Below are 22,220 nucleotides of genomic sequence, written 5' to 3'. Positions count from 1 at the left end.
GGATCGAATCCCACACTCGCCGGTACGGTATTTTTTCCCACTCCACTAAATCTTGAATGGTGGCTTGGAGGCTAGTCATTCGGATGAGACGATAAACTGATGTGTAGCAATGCACTTAGGACACGTAAAAGAACCCACGGCAACATAGGGTTTGTCCCGGGGGCAAAATTCTGTAGAAAAAAAAATCCACTCTGACAGGAAAACAATTACACTTGCAAACATATTGTTTGTTTTCTAAATATGGGTGGCGCTGCACTGCAGCGACGCGCTCTCCCTAAGAAGAGCAGTCCAAATTTCACACAGAGAAATCTGTTATGACAACAACAACAAAAAAGAAGAAAAAAAAAAGTAATACAATGCAATATGTACAATACCATCCGCCAAGATCCGGCCCCGTACCGTTAAAAGGTGTTGCTGACCGCATGGAATGTGTGTCTTTGTACAAGTCCAGCAGGACACAGCACAGCAACCGGACATAACAGCATCATCATTATTCGCATGCCCCTGCCCGGACTTCTATATGACTGTTAGTTGTCCATCATCCAGTGAAGTGTGTCCACCTCGGCGAGGGATGGGATGGGTGAATCATCCCCATTGTCCTATTCCCGATACGCCTACTACTGAATTGGTGATACCGATTCGCCTTTTTCCCCTTTTCGCCAATGTACTCATTTACATGTGTACTTGTTTTTATCATCGAGGTGGGTTTTCCCGCATAATTTTGCTAGGAACAACCCCTTTCTTGCCACTGGTTCTTTTACGTGCATCTTTTAAGTACATCCTTCACACTGTACCTTTGTTTATCGTCTGATCCAAAAGACTAGCACCTAGACCACCAGTGGCGGGGGCAGTAAAAAAACGTTTTTGGACCCGAACCTACTGGACATTCGCTTCCTTGTCGGACACATTACCACTGGGCCACCGATTCACTTATGTGACACTCCTGGTCAAAACTGAGATTTGTACATCAGGCGGTTTCCCCTTTTTCGGTTCTCTCTCTCTCTCTCTCTCTCTCTCTCTCTCTCTCTCTTTCATTAAAGTGTATATCAAGTGATGACTATGGAGTGAGAGATGCACGGGGTTCTGTATCAGTGTGTGTGTGTGTGTGTGTGTGTGTGTGTGTGTGTGTGTGTGTGTGACTCTGTGTGTGTGTGACTCTGTGTGTGTGTGTGTGTGTGTGTGTGTGTGTGTGTGTGTGGTCATTAGTGCGCATGTCTATGATTGCGGATCGTATCTGTCTGTCCGCCTCTCTCTCTCTCTCTCTCTCTCTCTCTCTCTCTCCCTCTATCTCTTTCCTCGTGAGCCAGAAAGTAATTTCTGAAGAATTAGGTTTCCTCACTGACTGACGTGTATCCCCCCACACCCCCACCCCCACCCCCTGACCATCCAATGTGTTGCCTGTCAACATCCGTGAGGGACGGGCCCACCACAGGGGCTCAAAGTGTTAATGCTGGTGTCAACATCCTTGGCGGGGCAGAGATCATAAATGACGCGCTTCCTGGTTGGTTCCATCGGCTGTTCAAGTGGCGTCGATTTTGCCGCAGTTAAAAGGTTGTGAATCCAGTTCATGAATCCCCCTAATATAAATAATAATAATGATAATAATAGTAATAATGATGATAATAATAATAATGATAATAATAAGAAGAAGAAGAAACCTCTCACTACTTATCTTAACCTGCTGTCGTTCTGTTGGTGTTGGTGTTGGTGTTGGTTTCGTGTTAGAAAGACAGGTCCAATCTAACATCAAGTTTATGGGCCTTTATCTCACGAGTCGTACCAGTACATGTTCGTTGTCAGCATTCTCATTCGGTAAAAGTCTGCTCATCAGCCTCTCTCTCTCTCTCTCTCTCTCTCCCTCTCTGCAACACACACACACACACATACACACACACACACACACACACACACACACACACACACTTACCCAAAGTCTGAGCCTCTCCTCAAAAGCTTCATGATGAAGAAGAAGACACCAGGTACCCGTTTCCCTATCTCCAATACAAGCCTGACACGTAGCTATTTGTTAATTTACATCACTTTCTCGGATTTCCCTTTGTTGTCCTTGCATACCTTTCGATTGCAAATAGACGTTCAAATATAGGAACATCAACTTCACCAACAAACTGCCGACACTGATGGCTTATAACCCTGACGTAGAAAATGTCTGCCAGAATTCGCTGACGATGACGAATCAAGAGCAACAATTATTCGGTGTCGTATATAGCCTGCCCTGGGACTCGGCCAATCAATGGATTGTGTCTATTAGATTTAATGTGATACTTTTGATCAGTCAGTTGTTGTTTGAACTCGGTCGAGAACAATTCAGCGTGTGTACAAATGAAATTCAGTACACGGAGTGAAGCGAATCCCAGTCCAGCATGGTTAAAAACAACAACAACAACACAACAACAAAGGGCAATAAACACGCTGTCGAACATCAAAAGCCCCCCATACACAAGCCAACAGCTGTGAACCTACAGCGAAAGGAGAAGAGCCCAACGCCAATGGCTGCAGCCAGGTCCGACTGGGATGCAATGTAAAATGAATTCTGAAGCGATCAGCTCACGCGGGAGGTGAATTTTGAAGAAATTCTGCTAAACTAATGTTAAATGTCACATAAAGCTATGTCCATAAATTGCTTGCTTCCTAAATAGCTGTATCCCAAATTTATCTGCTGTTCACAATTACTGCGTAAGAGGGTGTGTGTTTTTTTTAATCAGTTTTGTTTTTGCACTGTTCAGTTCAGGTACAATGAAGGTAGGCTTGCTCACTCTCCTCCCCCGTTTCTTTTACTGGACACTCCACAGTATTTCAGCCTTTTTCTTTCTTCCTTTCTTTATCGCGTTTATGTTTCCGTGTCGTGAGCGTGAGGTTTATGACAATGTTACATGTTTCACCTTTTCTTATACCTGCCAGGCAGGATCCGCCTCGACACAATCGACAGGCAAGGTTGGCAAGTTGCCAGCGTGCATCCAATCCGTGTCTGCAGTGGTGGACACAAGTCGGATCAGGACACGGAAGGGGAGGAGGGGTTTATCTTTCGTTGTCAACTGGTGAGTCAGGATTCCGGGAGTCCTTGTGGACACGGCTTTTGTGCAGTGAAGAAACACACACACGGAAGAGGGAGAGTGTGAGGTGAAGGAAGAGAAGGGGGGGGGGGGATGTTGATTGTAGGCGGTACTGGTCGGGTGCTTAACTCGATGTTCAACAAGCTCCTTGACATACACCTCTCAGACCTCATAATTCTACCCGTGCAATGCACTTCATGTGATCCTTATTGTATATGTGATGTAATCCTCATAAATTATGTAAGTGCAATGCACTTCACGTTACTCTTAATTACCCGTGCAATTCACTTAATGTCATCCTCAAAATACTATATGTGCAAAATACTTCACGTGGTACTCATAATTCTACACATCAATGCACTTCTGTGATCCTCATAGTACTATGTGTGCAAAACGCTTCACATGGTACTCACAATTCTACCCGTGCAATGCACTTCATAGCATCCTCAAAATTCTATACACATGTGCAAAACACTTCACGTGGTACTCATAATTCTACCCGTGCAATGCGCTTCATAGCATCCTCGTAATCCTATACACATGTGCAAAACACTTCACGTGGTACTCGTCATTCTACCCGTGCAATGCACTGCATGTGATCCTCACAATTCTATGTGTGCAATGCACTTCATGTGAGACTCATAACCCGTGCAGTACACATTTTCCCTGTCGCTGTAGGGTGACTCTCCATGTTGAACGTGCTCGACTTTCAGGAATATCATTTTATGTCGTTAAAGAGCATCGGGTCACAGGTCAGGGGGTAAAACCTCGTCTGTATATGTAGGTATGCTGTAAACTACCTCTGTCTACCCCCAATAGATAGCAAACGCCCACCTCCCATTTTTGGGTACAAAACTGTGCATACTGTAAAATACCTTGTAAACACATGGGCTACCTCACGCCCCGTTAGAAATCATTAACTCATGGTAAGTTCAGTTCGCAATCTGTGATCGTGTTACTTTACAGCGCAGATTCCGGTCTGGAGCTATATATGGAATAGAACGTCTGCATGTTATGTGAAAGCGTCATTGAAAAACCACGTGATTGATTGATTGATGTGGATAATTATATAGCGCCTATCCTCGGTCAAAGACCAAGCTCTAAGCGCTTTACATTCACGGGGTCATTTACACCACAGGCTGCCTACCTGGATAGAGCCGACTGACGGCTGCCATTGGGCGCTCATCATTCGTTTCCTGTGTCATTCAATCAGATTTCAGGCGCACACGCATACACACTCAGACAGACATGTAACATTTTTTTTTACGTGTATGACCGTTTTTATTTATTTACCCCGCCATGTAGGCAGCCATACTCTGTTTTCGGGGGTGTGCATGCTGGGTATATTCTTGTTTCCATAACCCACCGAACGCTGACATGGATTACAGGATCTTTAACGTACGTATTTGATCTTCTGCGTGCGCATACACACGAAGGGGGGTTCAGGGACTAGCAGGTCTGCACATATGTTGACCTGGGAGATCGGAAAAATCTCCACCCTTTACCCACCAGGTGCACCGAGATTCGAACCCGGGACCCCCAGATTGAAAGTCCAACGCTTTAACCATTCGGCTATTGCACCCGTCAGGGTGAGGGCATAACGTAACCCCATGTCGCAGTGTTGTGTTTCAGTAGCCGTTTTGTTCTCGCTCCCAGCCCCAGCCAGTGCTGTGTGTTGAAGCAATGTAAAGGAATGGGCTCCTCGCAAATGGTAAATCACTCGGTAAACGTCCATCCAAAACTTTAGGGAGAAATTTGTGCACAACAAATTGAAGGTGGACGCTTACAAGGTAGTTCACGGTATGTATACCCTACATATATCATGCAAGAAAATACGTTTCAATAGAAGTGAAAGCAGTATCCAGTGATCAGGCCCGACTGTGACCAACACGATCGATGACTCCAATAATTCTGTGTCAGTAACACTACCCATTCACACACATTCATCAAACCTGTCGGCGCCTTTGGACATCACCGCGAATGGCAGGTAGCGACAGGTGATGCGTGTCTGTCATTGGCGTGTCTTTTGAAAACGAATCCGGTTGTCGCGCGCGTGTGTGTTAGTGTGTGTGTGTGTGTGTGTGTGTGAGAGAGAGAGAGAGAGAGAGAGAGAGAGAGAGAGATCTTCAGTTTAAGTTTAACGTCTATTCACTATAAGTGTTATTAAACGGAAAGAAGAGAGGTAGTGGGTGAAAGATGGGGAATGCCTGTAAATATTAGTGTAGGAAAGTGTTAATGTATGTTTTCGAGGAAATGAAAATAGTCTAAAAAATAAAAAGTTTAAAGAGATGGTGGTGTGTAATAATTGATGTGATATGGAGGGAAATTAGGTGTATACATACCAACGAGTATTAACTTACATCAACAAATACTAACTTACAACGACGTAAATACAGATAACGACATTAATCAAATACATCAAAGGAGGATACCAACTGGGCTGGAGTTTAATATAAAATATAATATCTTAAGCAATGAACAGTCAGTGTGTGTGTGTGTGTGTGTGTGTGTGTGTGTGTGAGTGATTTTGTCGTAATAATGCATGCTATTTATGGTGCGGTTATGATCCCTAGGTGTCTATATACGGTTCACTGACGTCGTTCATGGTGGTGGTGGTGTCTTCTTTTCATGCGTTTGGGCAATGGCATTCATCAAAGACAAATTCTTGTAGACTTGAAAACACCCATTTTCCTCTTAGCACCCGATTCCCATTCCACAACACAAAAAGAGAGACAGAACTCAGAACATCCGTCTCCTGCCCTGCAAGCTGCATGTCCCGTCCCGGGAGGAACAGAGACAGACAGACAGACAGACACAGACAGACAGACACAGACAGACAGACAGAGAGACAGAGAGAGACAGACAGACAGGGACAGAGAGAGAAACGGGGAAGGGGAGGAAAGGAATCAGGATTCTAAAGACCTTCAGCCTTCAGAAAGACGCAGACAGACAGCGAGAGAGAGACAGCCAATCAGACATACTGAGAGACAGCGAAACAGACAGATAGAGGGGCACACTGAAAGAGACACAGAAAGACTGACAGACAGACAGACAGACAGACAGAGACCCATGGCCTAGATGTACAGTGCAGCATGAGGACAAAGGATCTCTGTTTCAGTTTAACTGGCATGGACCTGGATTTTTAACCACTCCCAACCTCCGGCGACGGTACCATCAAACATTCAAGACCAGATGCCAAAGACAGCAATGCTAATCAAAGCGTTGTGCCACCACGGTAAATCAAGCATGGAACATGCAAAATCATTTACCATGTATGCCCAAATTCTCGCATAAACGTTGGGTCATTTCATTTTTCCGATATTTCAACCAAACTGATTTTCGCCAGGAATCTGCACTGCAATAAAAGAAAAACAAACAAACAATCTCTTACAGTTATATAGGCCCTAGTCATCACACGTTTGATATGCAACACAGCACAACACACCCGACACAACCTGACACGACACGACACATCCTAACGGATATTAACGTGTGCTTTGATAAGGCTCGCGTTCTCATTATCAACATTCTCGTGAATAGTATTGTATATTCAAAGTAAAGCTGTGAAATATGAAAGTAAACCAATCATACCAGAGCACACACTAGCATGTCTTTGAGTAAATCTAACATAATAATTTAGAACAAATTTGCCATTTTGGTATAATGTGTTTTTAGTCTACCACTCTCGTATACTGTCTCCCCTCCCTGTTACCCTTCCGGTCATCTTTCTTCTCTGTAAAATATCAAATTTCAGATATTGTGACAAGACGTTTGTATCTTGAGCTTACGGAACGTGCCTTGACTTTTCTTTTTTCGCCCAGATATGACATTGGTGAGTATACACTGGAAAACAGAAAAGAGTTGAATGCCTCCCAGGTACTCTCTAATTATGTTCGCATTGCTTCACAAAACCAGGAACTATTTTGGAAGTGCCGCGCCCAGTCAGTAATCCCTTAAATACAGTGTCCCCCCCCCCCCCCCCCACGTCCCACCCACGCACACACACACATCAACACGACTAAATCAGTCAGTGTAAGTTTCAGTTTCAGTTTCAGTAGCTCAATGAGGCGTCACTGCGTTCGGACAAATCCATATACGCTACACCACATCTGCCAAGCAGATGCTTGACCAGCAGCGTAACCCAACGCGCTTAGTCGGGCCTTGAGGAAAAAAAAGGTGAATAAATAATAGATAAGCGTACATAAATAAGCAAATAATAAATAAATAAATACAATATAAAAAGGTAGTAGTAACAATAATAATAATAATAAATAAATAAATAAGACAACAATGATGATAAATAAGCAAATAAATGTAAAACATGAAGACACACATTCACACATACACCCACACATGCATAATAGATATGCACCAAACATGCAGTTTCACAGATATGAAAGCACAGTCAAATACACATAAACGTACGTGAGCCCCAACACACACACACACACACACACACACCACACATTACCCTACACCTCCTCTACCCCCTCCTCCACACACTCATTTCTAGGCTACGTATCGCAGCTTCCACGGCACACACACGCACACACACACACACACACACACACACACACACACAGATGAACACTTACTTGTACAAGCTTACACACATACGCCCATGTCCCCCACCCCCAACCCCACACATATATATATATATATACAAATATATATATATATATATATAGATATATATATATATAGATAGATAGATAGATATATATATATATATATATATATATATATATATATATATATATATACACCCGCACATTCCAATATCCTGTTGCTCCCACAGAGTAGGCATGCATACACTCACATACCTCATCCTCTACCCCCCTCCTCCCCCCCCCCCCCCGCACCATGTAATCAGTGTAATAATAGGGCTAAGGGTCTGACAGCCGTGAAATGGACATAAACCCTAGCACAAGCCAAAAATAGTCCGACGTTAGGCACTGTTTGCCCATGCGCTATCAAGCAGGATGTTCCGGTTGTCATTTTGTGCACCTGACCCCTGTTACAATAATAAATTTATCCATGAGCATAATATTTGTGCAGTTGTGTGAATTACCACTCCTTTTCTTTTTTTTCTTTTTCTTTTAAGGAAAAAAAGAAAGAAAAATAGAAAAAAAGAAATTATTAATAATAATAGTGATATTTTTTTTTTAAATGCACAAGTGATCTTGTTAAGCGTCTCCTATCCAAGTGAGACGAGTCGAGCTTTCAAAATATCGGAACTTCGTGCAGTTTTCACGTACACGAAGTCTTCCAAATCACCATATTCAACCCATTCAGTTGTTTTGTTTTGTTTTCCCACAGACGGGTCTACAGCACAGACACCACTCTCAAATCATGATACACTCAGTTGTTACATAATACAGGTTATTGCTATGTGAATGGAACTGTGACGGAGCCTTGTGGTGACTAAATATTGATATACAAACAAACAAAAAGATGTCTCAGACAGTTCAAATCTGTTTTGAAACCCGGGGGGGGGTAGGGGAAGGTGGCGATCGGTTGGGGATGTGGGAGGTTGGGAGGGAGGGGGGCAGGTTTTTTTTAATTATTGGTTTGGCCACGAACAACGGGACCTTACTGGTGGGCGAGCTTTGATTTATGAAAAAGAAAGGCCAAGGACCACAGCAACAGAAGTAAAACAAAAATTTAGTTTAAAAAAATATCAAAAAACTGACCTTAAGAGTGAGGTCGCTAAAACCGCATTTAGGTCCAGAATAGCGCTGTATAAGTTCTATACTAAGTGGGAATTGTAATTCTCAGGGAATGCATCTTGTTAATGTTGTCTTATGTCGATAATGTCATTTTCTTTCTTTCTTTCTTTCTTTCTTTTATTTTTCGAGTTTCGGGGAGAAAGTTTTGTTATTTACAGACAAGAACGTGTGTGTGTGTGTGTGTGTGTGTGTGTGTGTGTGTGTGTGTGTGTGTGTGTGTGTGTGTGTGTGTTGTTGTTGTTGTTGTTGTTGTTGTTGTCTTCAGTTTAACGTCTTTCCACTTGAAGTGATATTAGTGTGTGTGTGTGTGTGTGTGTGTGTGTGTGTGTGTTGACCTCTGACTCTTAAAACCCCTTCTCCCCCTTTCTTTCTTCCCCCACTCCCTCCAGGGGTTGAGTGAACCAAAAGTGAACTAACAGTAACCTGGCCCAATATACTATAATTATTGGGTACATGATAGGAAAATCCGTGCTGCTTTTCGCGTTGTTACAACCTATACTTTTGTTCTTTCTTTCTTTTTCACTTCCCGAGCAGCGACAAAGCTCTTCATTCCAGTGCTCGTTTTTTTGTTTTTGTTTTTTTTTTTTTTGGGGGGGGTGGCCACTCTTTGACAGGTGCTCAAGCTGTAGTTGACATTTTTTTTCGAAAAATTTTTAGTCTTTGATCGTGGGGCAAAGCCAGACTGGTTTATCATGAACTGCTGGGTTTTGAAATGAATTATACCTTATAGCCAGTATTAACTCTCTCCATACGAACGGCGAAAGAGACGACGTCAACAGCATTTCACGCCAATTACCATCATCAAAATATTGCAAGCGGAAGGCTCTTATACTGAAGGGGTGAATGTTGACAAAGAATACAATTCTGACGACGGAAGCTAAAGGTTGGGTCATTCAGACACCCACTGGACATCTGAAGGGTATGTGTAGAGGAGAAGAGAGGACTGGCCGTACTGAGTGAGTTAATTAACCGCACATCGCCAACAAGCTGAGAGAAATCAACAGTTCAACGATGTTGCTTTTCATTCCTTTTTTGTACGTTGTTCTTCTCATGTCAATAGTCGTTATTTCAACGTTTACAATTAACAAATACCGAGAGATTGGATCCCCTTGTCTACATCCTCTGTGTATGCTGAACCATTGTGACCTTCGCCTGTTTACTAAGACCGCGGAGTTTGTATCCCAACAGAAAGCTTTTATCTATTTGCAGACCAATTTTCTTTTGCTACATTTTTTTTTCTTCAAATGCTAGGTGTATATCACATGAGTGTGTGAGTGTTTCAGTCTGTCAAAGGGAATTGGTTTTGTGGGAGCGTTTTGTGTGTCAATACTATCATGTGTGTGCGTCGGTGCAAGTGTGTGCAATAATTATGCTTTTGTTTTGTTTTTGTACATGTCTACGTGTATGAGTTGCATACATCTCTCTCTCTCTCTCTCTCTCTCTCTCTCTCTCTCTTTCTCCCTTTCCTCTCACATGCACAGTTAAACACTCATTAACACACAGACACACAACACAGACAACAACAACCACAACCAAAACTACAAAACAACACACACACACACACACACACACACACACACACACACACACACACACACACACACACACACACAGTGACCAACCAAACAAACATTGATTACCGCTCCGCTCTTTCACTGGGAACGAGATACGCAAGTTATCCAGACACAAATCAACGAGAGACAGACACAGACAGACATACAGACCGCTGCAAATAGACAGAGACAGAGAGAGATATACACAGACAGACAGAGAGAGAGTGAGAGAGAGAGACAGAGACAGACAGACAGACTGATAGTGAGACAGAAAAACAAACTGGAAGTGTAACACAGTGACACAGAGGAACTGGGCAATCGACGTAACAATTACAACACTACCACTCTGCCCTTTGGCTGCTACAGGTACTACATGCCCACGAGACGTAACTGTCCGACCACTGACGGTCATACCCTTTGTCCACGGCCAGCCACTGACCCGCGGAGTAGGTCAAAACGCTATCGGTCAGGTATACCAAGAGACGTAACCTTAAACGTCATGATTCTGCTGTTATTGTTAACTGATTGGAAGGAGACGTCTGTGGGGCATATTTTTGGGGGGCACATAACTATTCTCTTGGAGTGACCCCGTGGAACAAACCCAAGCCCTGAACATTTTTTTTTGTTTCTTTCTTTGTTTTTGTTGTTGTTGTTTTTGTTTTTGCCAGCGGGTCATTCATATCTACTTCAATGTTCAACTATTCTCTCAGTAAGCCGCCATCAATGCCAACCTAACATGTTCTACCCCACAGCTACATGCCTGCTCACTTGAGGAAGGTGGCAGATTGGTAAAGACGCTCACATGCCAATACATAGAGTCTGTGAGGGTGAGGATTCAAATCCCGCCCTTGCCCTTTCTCCCAAGATCGACTGCAAAAGCAAACTAAGTGTCTATAGTCTTTCGGATGAGGTCCAGTGTATAGCACGCACTTGGGGCACTGGAAAAAAAACAACAAAAAAACATGGCAACGAGAGTGTTGTTCTCTGGCAAAATTATGTCAAAAAGAAATCAACTCTGACAGGTACACAAATATATAAGCATGCACTACATGCCTGAGAAGCGCGTTGGGTTATGCTGCTGTCAGGCATCTGCCTAGTAGATGTGGTGTAGCGTATATGGATTTGTCCGAACGCAGTGACGCCTCCTTGAGAAACTGAAACTGAAACTCTGTTCAACTCCAATGGACCAGCGCTACATGAGACTACTGCAGTAAAAATTAAGGGGGTTCACCAAAAACAGCGAAAATCGATGGAGAATTGTTGATTTAATCAGTTGAGCAAACCTTCGCTTTCACGCTTTCGGAATTTGTAAACGACTCAGTTTAGAACGCCAACTGTACCGAGCAAGAATTAAATTAAATTAAAAATATTGCTTAGAGCCCAGCCGACCATGAAGGCCATATCAGGGCTATCCACCATTCAAAGTCTGATCACCGCAGATGGGCCACCCCAATGTTTTCAGCTTTCTACTGCACTGTGATCACTCCATGATAAAAATTTCACAACTTTTGTACTAAGCATATACTATATTAAATACTATTAAAAATATTTATTTCTTTTAAATATTGCAATATTGTCCACGGAGGGACATCACGGAACAACGTTCTCAATGAATCTGCTGTAAAAAAAAACCCCGTCGTGTGTCATAAAAGTCCCAACAATCAATCACAATATGTTGCACAGTGAGTGGTTCATCACACGGAAAACACCAAGGAGCCTCTTCTCCTTTCAGGAGGTAGAAATGTGTGATGTATGTATGACCTGTATGAAGTCGGCACAGCACTGTCATTTCTTTTCGATTCACCACAGCCATAGGCAGAGTCTCTTGAAGATTTGGTCGTATTTTAAATAATTTGTTATCTATTTGTTCATTCCATTCTTTCTGCCAGAGATCTTTAGTATACCGATGAACTTTGGGTTTAAAATCAGTAAAAGGAATATAAAACTTACATTGTTTCTCTCTAACAGCACTCTTAGCCAGATTATCTGCTATTTCGTTCCCTTGAATGCCCACATGACCGAGCAAGAATAAACGGAATCAGAACAGTGTATTGGTACGAGAATACTCGTACCTGGTCCAAAGGGGAAATAATCATGGTATGAGTTAAAAAAAAAAAAAAAATTTTTTTTAAAGTGCATGGAAAGCTATCAAGGCCGGATTTCCACCCTGCAAGATCACTGACCCACGGTATACATCTCGGTGTTCTGCACAGGTGGTATCCACCTGGAAACCTGATACATCTGAGGACCGACGGCCTTCAGTTCAGTTACTCAAGGAGGCGTCACTGCGTTCGGACAAAATTTTAATCTATATATACGCAACACCACATCTGCAAAGCAAAGTAACCCAACGCGTTTTGTCAGGCCTTGAGGAAAAAGAAAAAAAAGGTGCATAAACAATGGATACATCATTAAATTAATGAATAATAAATAAATAAACAAATAAATACATAAACGGATAACATTTTTTTAAAGTAAGCAGACACATATTGAAATAAAATAAAATGCAAGGGGGGGGGAGAAATAACAATAAAATAAAATAAATAAATGAACACACACACATATATATATATATATATTTTCAATAAAAAAGACAATTAAGATAATAAATGAAAAAGCAAATAAATGGAACGCCTTGTGAACATTCACATCTCACAGCGGCCAGCCTCCTCTCCCACCTGCCATGCACCTTCCGGCCACTGAGATGTACTACAGGTAAGTGCTTCCGACCCCTTACCACCCCAACCTCTGACCCTTATCACACCTTCCCCCACCTGTCCCCTTCGCCTCCATTTCCTAACCCCCTCCACCACTTCCTTGCGGCTTCAACAGTGACCTGAAGTAACCTGATATGACCCGATAGAGCACACATGACCTGGGAAAGGGGAAGCCCATGTTGCTTGTGTGTGTGTGTGTATGTGTGTGTGTGTGTGTGTGTGTGTGTGTGTGTGTGGAAGCCAGTGTTGCTTGTGTGTGTACGTGTGTGTATGCGTGTGTGTGTGTGTGTGATCTGTGCCACCAGTCTGCCTGACCAACAACCAAACAGACTATTTTCAGTACCGTTCAGCTCTGCTTTACACCCCAGGGCTGAGTTACATGAACGACCTTTCCAGCATGAATTTGCTTTACGTTCCAAGGTCTGTGAAATTAGTGCAAGCTGGGAACCCTATAGGTATAGAAAGGGTCTTTGAACTTTTCCATGTACTCGTACACGATATAATGCTCCACGCCACATTGATTCACATCTCGAAATCCCATCCCGCAAAAAAAAAAAAAAAAAAAAAAAAACTGTTTTACAGACGAAAAGAATAGAAAGAAAGAAAGGGGAAAAAAAAAAGAAAAAAGAAATGAATATAACGAATATAACATATGACCATGACTTTCTGAAGACGAAGGAACATGAGGAGATGGAGTAAGAGGAGGCAGAAGAGGGAGCAGGAGGGGGAGAAAGAAAGAGAGAAAGTATGCAACCGCAGCAACAACACCGCCGTCACACTGAGGCCCTCGCTGACTGACAAAGAATATTCACACACACACACACACACACACACACACACACACACACACACAGGCAGACAGACACAGGCAGACAGACAGACAGAGAGTGAGAATGACTTGGGGCCTGATACATGAATCACATTCATAAAAACATAAAACGATCGCCAACACAGAATGTGGAACACATGCGATGCACACTTTACAGGTGACCCCATCTCTCTCTCTCTCTCTCTCTCTCTCTCTCCTTGTGGCCTGACATAAAAAAAAATTAAAAAAACATTCGTCAAAAGAAAATCACGAAATGACATACTGAGCACGTTTAGTCATCAACAGAATGCCCCCATTCCCCCATTCCCTTACCCCCACGTCTCCCCCCCCCTCCTTTCTGCATTCTCACCCTCAACACACACACACACACACACCCTCTCTCCCCCTCCATTTTGCCCCCTCCCTCCTACTTTCCCCCGTGCATCCAACGCTCCCCTCCTCTAATCATTGACTCAAGTACCTTTACTTTGCATATGTGTGTCGGATATGGTAGTCAGAACAGCAGAGAAGGCAGTTGCTGTCCCGACTATCTGGGCTCGAATTTGATTTCAGTGGAGAGCGTTTTGCTCAAGTTATATCCCCACTCGCTTGGTCAAGAAGGCTTTTGGGCAGTCGGCGTTAGGATGGTCCCCAAACGCCAGCTAGCCCCCAAAGCTGCAGCACTTAAGAGCCAGTGGAGAACCACTGAACAAAAAGACTCTCACTTTGCTGTTGGCCCAACTGTAAGCTTTTGTCTCGCGTATCTGCTATATAATATGCAAACGACCAGTAAAAAGCCAAAGAGATGGGAAGTTCAGTTCCACCACTGAACTGAGGAGTCTGCCCATATACATCTGTAGCTGTTGCAGAAGCCTTTTCGAGCTTCCACAGGCCATAAAAATACCGCTGACAAACAGCAAACCACGTCAATCTACTGATGACGATGTTACTGTTTTCTATTCATGGCTGGGATTATTCGGCGGCTGAAATCAGGCGTTGTAACTTCGTGCACGGTGTGAATGTGGATAATATAGGCGGTAGGAGGGGTGAGTGCTGGTGGCCGAGAGAGGGGGTGCACCTTGGGTAAAGATGCACTCTCCAATATAATCAAATTTTAGACCAGATAGTCGGGACAGCAGCAGCCTCTGTTGTTCTTATGGTCACAGTCGGAAACGACTGGTGTTGTTTTTGTCGGTTTTTTTTTTGTTTTTTGTTTTTGTTTTGTTGTTGTTTGTTTGTTTGTTTGTTTTTGTTTGGTTGGGTTGTTTTTTTTTGTTGTTGTTGTTTGTTTGGTTGGTTGGTTTTTGTTTTTTTGTTTGGTTGGTTGGTTGGTTGGTTGGTTTTTGTTTTTTCATATATATATATATATATGTGTGTGTGTGTGTGTGTGTGTGTGTGTGTGTGTGTGTGTGTGTGTGTTCAGTGTATGTGAAGGATATAGGCCTATCCGACTGACTGTCATACATACGTTCAGTGCCTGTGATCAGTGTCCCCAGGCCTCGCGATCATGATACAACGTGGTAAACACATCTTCTGACCCACACACCAGTCCACATGTGATCTACTTTCGAAATCTCTCCTTGAACAACGTGACCAAACAGACTTACACGACTTGGCTAATACGTCGCCATATTCTCACCCTCTCACACCTCCCCCACCTTGAACAACACTGATGATCAAATTAAGACTTGCAAGATATTGCCATTACCTTGCCACCCGCCCACCCCCAACCTTCACCCTCTCCCTTCACTTGCCAGTTTTCTTCCTGCTCCAAGCTGCTAGCAACTTAATCCCATACAGGCCAAGGACACTGCTTTTGTTATTGCCCATGTATAGGCATCACAGCCGACTGGCTAGCTGATACCAACCTGAGCAATTTACTTCCTGCCTGACTGCATAGCGGCCTGTGAAGGCATATATATATATATATATATATATATATATATATATCAGTGTCATACACTGCCAACACCCTAAAAGGGAACGTTCGTGTTGGACACGGGCTGATTGTGTGTCGTTCTGTTTATGTGTTCAGAACTTCTGTACTGTTTCCTTAGTGTTCTTATCGGTCCCACACCGCTCCTCCCGCGGCCAATATCGCTTCTACCTGCATTCATGACCACACCATGCCTCGTTCTGTAGCAGTCGAGCTAAAACACAAACACACACGCACGCGTGCGCGCAAACACACACACACACACACACACACACACACACCATGTATGTTGTCTTGGTCACGAAGTGTTCTTCTCACATAACTACTCGACAAATAACAAGAAAAAGATGGTCGTACGTACCAGCGTTTGAAGTAGACTTAAATTATCTTCTTATCTGTAAAATCAATGTCCCAGGACCCCGCCGACTCTTCCGCGTTTTTTGCGGGGAGGGTGGGGTGTGTGTGTGTGGGGGGGGGGGGTTGTCTAGTTGTTTGTTTTGTTTGTTTGTTGTTGTTGTTTGTTTTGTTTTGTTTTTGTTGTGTGTGTGTGTGATTTAAAGAGAAAAGTACGCTAGCCGACATGTGGTTCTGTCAAATATTTCAATGCTTCGTAACGGTTGGTAGCTGTCCTTGACCTAGCGATCGAGGAACCTTTTGAAAATGCGTCTGAAACAGCTGTCGGCTGTTATTAGTGTGATCCATTCAACAAGTGACGCCCAATGAAGACTGTCAGTGTCTGTTGAAGATCAAAAGAAAACAAAAACACCGCGTTCTGGCCCCAGTACGGTCACGATGTTTCTCTCCCCTCCCCCTTCTCTCTCTCTCTCTCTCTCTCTCTCTCACAGTCTTACACACACAGAGTGCCTTCTGTTGTACTGTCCGTGTCACCATGAAAAGTGGTGAGAAGATGTCAAACAAGCAAGAGAGAGAGAGAGAGAGAGAGAGAGTCAATGAAACTGGTACTCGACACTTTAAAGCACACGATATCCAACAATTGAGATCTCTGGTGGCGGCCTCGCGTGCAACACGGTAAACGTATAATTACTGTTAAAACATAAAAGATCCGCAAAAATTAAAAAAGCTGCTCTTCAAGTTGGAAACTTGATGAAAACAACCTGTGCAGAGTCCGGCAACAGCAACCTAGTTCATTCCTGGCAAACTCTTTTTTCTTTTTTTTCTTTTTCTTTTTTTCTAGGTCGGGTTCAATATATAGGGTGATGAATGAGGCATTAACGCCGAACAAATCCATAAGTGGCAAAAGGAAGGGCCACCGTTTGCTTTGGTTGCAAACGAACAGTATCTGTAAGCTCCCTTAAGGGGGGGGGGGGGGGGGAGGGGTTGGGGAAAGTAAGCCTTGCGGAATCACTCTGCTGAATACTTTATCTCAGCTCAGATTTTGTCTCGTCTTTCATTGCACCTTCACACGTTGTTCAATTTGCTGTAAATAGACGGAACAGACTGTGAGAAGATTCGTTTCTCAGTTTCTTTTCTCAAGTGTATTTTAACTTCTTCTCTCATCTCGGTAACGTGACATACATTTTAAAACTATAGCGTTATGGCCAAGCTAATTTGACATGTAAACTAGAGAATCTGTATTAATCAGGAGATTTTTTTTTTTTTTTTTTAATGAAGTCTGCCATTTCAACCAGCAGCATTCCATTTTTATGGGATAAAAGAAAGGTCCTTAATGAGGCCTTTATTTCTATTTTTCTAAATGCTCCAACAGACCATGAATTTGTTTCTTGCATGAGCAATGGACCTTGAAGGATAGAGCTTGATGCTAACTCTGGGATTGTTATTTTAAATTTTAATCTTAATTTGAATTACATCACCCAAGCTGTTGTAGCGGTTTTTAATGTTTCACTTAAAACTTCATAGCACTGTAACTGCACATTCCTTTATCATATGAAAGGCAAGTGCATGGCAGCTACACGTTCTGTTGGCATGCAAAAGCCAGTAAGTGGACTGATCTCACACATTCTCCATTTGTGGCTATTAAATAAAAGTTCAGTACTGTACAATACTTACACATGAGGCATTTCCCTTTCTCTTTCCTCCAGTTTGTGGTATGCTGTGTTTTCAGCAATGTATATATATGTACACATACATGCATACACATACTTCTATGCGAGGAAATTAAACAAGCTGCGAACATTTCACTTGTGTGCAAATTGCCCTGGGCAACAGATGTGAGTGATGCAGGAAAAAAAAAAAGGAAAGTGTTTCTAAAACAAAACCTATCCAATATACAGATCATATTAAAGTGACTAACATCAGCACATAATACAGAGGCGTATCTTAGTTTCCAGGGGGTTTAGTTTCTCTCTCTCTCTCTCTCATATAAGATCAATGATGTGATTTCAAATGGTGGAAGACTTCTCAAACAATTGCAGATACAGGGAAAAAGAAAAGGGTTTTCATTAAAAAGGACATACTACCAATTCAGCACAAAAAAACAAAACAAAATGTGCAAAGCATTATGTAACACCCACCCACACACACACACACACACACACACACACACACACCAGTACATATACATTTTACACACAGGCACACAACACAGATATCAACAACAACAAGACTACACACACACACACACACACACACACACACCAAAATAAGATAAGTACTTACAGAAAGGCACTTGTGCAGTCCAGCAGAAATCCCTTTGGTCCAAACTTGCAGTGTGGACTGACTCCATACAGTGACCTGGTTTTCCTGGAACCAACACGTTCACTACTATAAGGAAATTAGCATCATTTTCCAGAAGAAACGAATTAAAGAATAAATAGAGGAAAACATATAGGAAAAGGTGGATGGACAGAATGCATAAGACTGACAAAATAAGGGCACACTAAAAGAAACACAAATGAAGAAAATAACAACACAAAGATGAAGAAAAAAAAAAGATACACAAAACTTCAAGACAGACGGAAGAAAGAACAGGAGAGAATGAAGGGGGCTAGGAAGATAGACAGAATTAAAGACAAAATAAAAAATGGAAAAAAAGGATATTGGGATGGAAAAAGATGTACAACAAAAGAATGAAAATACAGGATTAGATTTAGGAAGGAAGAAAATGAAAATAGGAGCAAGGTTTACAACAGGACAAATATACTCTCTCTCTCTCTCTCTCTCTCTCTCTCTCTCTCTCTCTCTCTCTCTCTCTCTCTCACCCACCCACACACACACACACACACACACACACACACACACAAGCATATTCCTCACTAACCCTTTCTTCTTCCCCACCCCAACACCCCTGGGAAAATGTACTTTGTGTGTGTGTGTGTAAAAGGTGGAATGTACAATAACATTGCAACTGAAGTATGGTGTGAGCATTCTAAAAATATTATTGAGCAAGGGAGTGATAATACTGAGTCACAGGAGAATGAGATACTCATGTTGAAGATTATAATGAGATATGGTTTAACCAGCCCATTACAAAAGAAGAAGTTATGAGTGTGTTAAGAAAATTAAAACATTAAAAGGCTGCAGGGCCAGATCGTGTGATAGGTGAACTTTTGAAGTATTCTGGTGAAAATGGTGTTATGTCTTTAGTAAAGTTATTTAATGTATTGTTTGATCGTGGTGTATATCCTTAACAATGGACTGAATCTGTGATTTGTACTTTGCATAAAAAGGAGATATCGATGATCCAAACAATTATAGGGGTACAAATTTGAGTAATGTTTGTAGCAAAGTATATAGTTCAATTATTAATTCTACACTTCAAAAATGGGTTGATGAAAATAATATCACTGGGGAATACCAAGCTGGTTTCAAAGAAGGTTATTCAACTATAGACCACATCTTCACTCTTTTCACTGCAGTTCAAAAGCAATTAGTTTATAACAGAAAATCATGATTCATATGTAACATTAATAGACTTCGAAAAAGCTTTTGATTCTATAATCAAGAAACCTGTTATGGCCTATGTTATACTTGATAAAAATGGAATAAAAGGTAAAATGTACAGTTGTATAAGAAGCATGTATAACATTAATAAAGTAAAAGCAGGAATAAGAAATGGAGCTGACTTGAAAGATTTAATAACATGTGTAAAAGGAATAAAGCAAGGATATGTATGCAGCCCAGTTTTGTTTTCTTTCTTTATTAACGATTACTATATTTAGCTTTAGAAATCATTAAAAATGGGAAACACTGTGTTATGTTTTCTCCAGATTTTGTTGAACTATTTATCCTATTGTTTGCAGATAATATTGTTTTATTGTCAGAAACAGCTGTTGGTTTACAAAATCAACTGAATAGTTTGTATAGAGCTACTAGAGATCTTGAGTTGAGAGTTGATGTGAACAAAAGCAATATTATAGTTTTTAGAAAGGGGGTTATTTAGCTTCAGAGGAGAAACTGGTTTATGGTAATAAAAAAAATAAAAGTTGTTAATAGTTATAAATACTTAAACATATGATATATATTTTGACGAAGCTCAGTTTTCATGCATCTTGTAATGACCTGACAGGAAGGGTTAAAAAAGTATTATTGGGAATCCTGAGAATGTTATCAGCAGTTGCTGTTAGTTTCTAATTATGTATTGTTTGATGAGATGTTTCTTTGGTTACGATTACGATTGTAACTTACTTGTTCTGATCCCTTCAGAACGGGCTAAATGTCTTCTGAATAAATATCATTTCATTTTCATTTCGTTTTGAGACAGAGAAAGAGAGAGAGGCTTAGGTGAGAGAGAGAGAGAGAGAGAGAGAGAGAGAGAGAGAGAGAAAACAAGAGATAGAGATCAAGAGAGAGAGAGAGAGTCTTTGTGAGACTGACTGTATGACTCTCTTGCTCAGTCTCTCTCTCTTTTGAGTGAGAAATGAAGCAAGTGCTTAATATGGTACTGATACTTCATCAGTAAAACTGACAATGTAAGAATCAGATCAAATCTAAACAGAACTTATCTAAAACTTTTCTCTTTTTTCAAAAGCCAGTTTACCACAAAGGTCACAGATCAGTACTTTCATAACAATAGATGTGTATTACCGAAAACATTCACAAGGAGATGAAGAGATAAACAAAATGTTGTTTTAGGGGTTGTTGTTTTTTTGTAAAGGCATGGACAATTTCAGTTTCAGTTTCAGTAGCTCAAGGAGGCGTCACTGCGTTCGGACAAATCCATATACACTACACCACATCTGCCAAGCAGATGCCTGACCAGCAGCGTAACCCAACGCGCTTAGTCAGGCCTTCAGAGAGAAAAAAAAGAAGATAAATACATAAAAAAAGGTATAGATGGCAATACTGCATACATCTGCCACCACTTAAAATTTATATATATTACTCTATCCCTGTGTATACATGTGTGTGTTAGTGAGTGAGTGTGCGTGCATGTGTGTGTGTGTGTGCACGTGCTTGTGCACGCGTGTGTGTGGGTGTGTTTGTGTATGTGTGTGCATGTGTGTGTGTAGATAATGTGCATGTATACATACATGTATGTATGTGTGTGTCTCTTGTGTCTGTGTCACTCTGTGTGTGTGAGTGTGTATGTTTGTGTTTGTATATGTGTGTGTGTGTGTGTGAGTGTCAGTGTGTCTGCAGATTATGTACATGCATTCATGAATGCATACATAAATGTGCACATGCCAGCATATATATATATATATACACATACATAGAGAGAGAGAGAGATAATAATGTGTGTGTGAGTGTGTACGTTTGTGTGTTTGCAAAAGTGCATGTGGACTCAAAACAAAATTAAAGTGAAAGCCCAAACTGTTCTGAAAATTACTATATACCTATTTCCTTCTTTCTATCTTCTTTTTTCTTTTTCTTTTTTTTCTTTTTTTTTTCTTTCTTTTTTTCTTCAGCTTCTCTGTAATGATTGATTTTGTTCCATTTCATTGTGAAAGTCTGAGTCATAGGTGATAATAATGACGATGATGATGATGATAATGCTTTTTATAGATAATAAATAATAATGACAATGATGACGGTGAATACGACGATGATGATACAGATAATACTGATGATCATGATGACAATTCAGCCACTGCCGCCACCTTTCAACAAAGCACAACATACCTGGACCTGTTCAATTTTCTCGCAATGTGTTTGGTGTCGATGTCGTCAGAAGGCTTATTGTCTGAAATGCCTGAAGTCTCCAAGTTTTCAGCGATATCAATCACACTGGCGTCGTCATCGCAGACTGAATCAGAATACGAGTGCATGGTTCTTCCTTGTCGAGCACCTGATCGGGTCTTGTCTGCATGATTGTTCCCAGAGTTCGCCATTCGCACGTCCTTCTACCAGCCAAAGAAGGGCAAATCAATATTTGTGACAGCCGTACCGAAGCAGCTTCTTATCTCCGGACTTTCCAAAGATAGTGTGACTGGGGAAACGGTGGTCTGATCGTCGTGATCATCAACGAACATTCGTCAGCTTTTCT

The 22,220-nt window shown here is 41.7% G+C and overlaps 1 protein-coding gene across 2 annotated transcripts in view; it reads right to left on the bottom strand.

Moving 5' to 3' along the window:
* LOC143287374 (NAD kinase-like) overlaps positions 1-22,220 on the bottom strand; it is a 64,594-nt gene extending 42,374 nt beyond the window's left edge. The window contains exons 1-2 of one of the 2 annotated variants that reach the window (XM_076595340.1): positions 21,857-22,220; positions 18,452-18,535 (exon numbers count right to left, since the gene is read on the bottom strand). In XM_076595340.1, coding sequence (XP_076451455.1) covers positions 18,452-18,535; positions 21,857-22,065 — 293 coding nt within the window. In that variant the 5' untranslated portion in view covers positions 22,066-22,220. Of the gene's footprint in view, positions 1-1,927; positions 2,013-18,451; positions 18,536-21,856 lie in introns of those variants that run through there. The other variant, XM_076595341.1, reaches the window with a different exon arrangement.

Source organism: Babylonia areolata, chromosome 11 (genome assembly GCF_041734735.1).
Source record: "Babylonia areolata isolate BAREFJ2019XMU chromosome 11, ASM4173473v1, whole genome shotgun sequence".
In the NCBI taxonomy this organism is placed as follows: domain Eukaryota; kingdom Metazoa; phylum Mollusca; class Gastropoda; order Neogastropoda; family Buccinidae; genus Babylonia; species Babylonia areolata.
The sequence above is the reverse complement of the archived record's forward strand: the minus strand, read 5'-3'. Positions and strand labels throughout refer to the sequence as shown.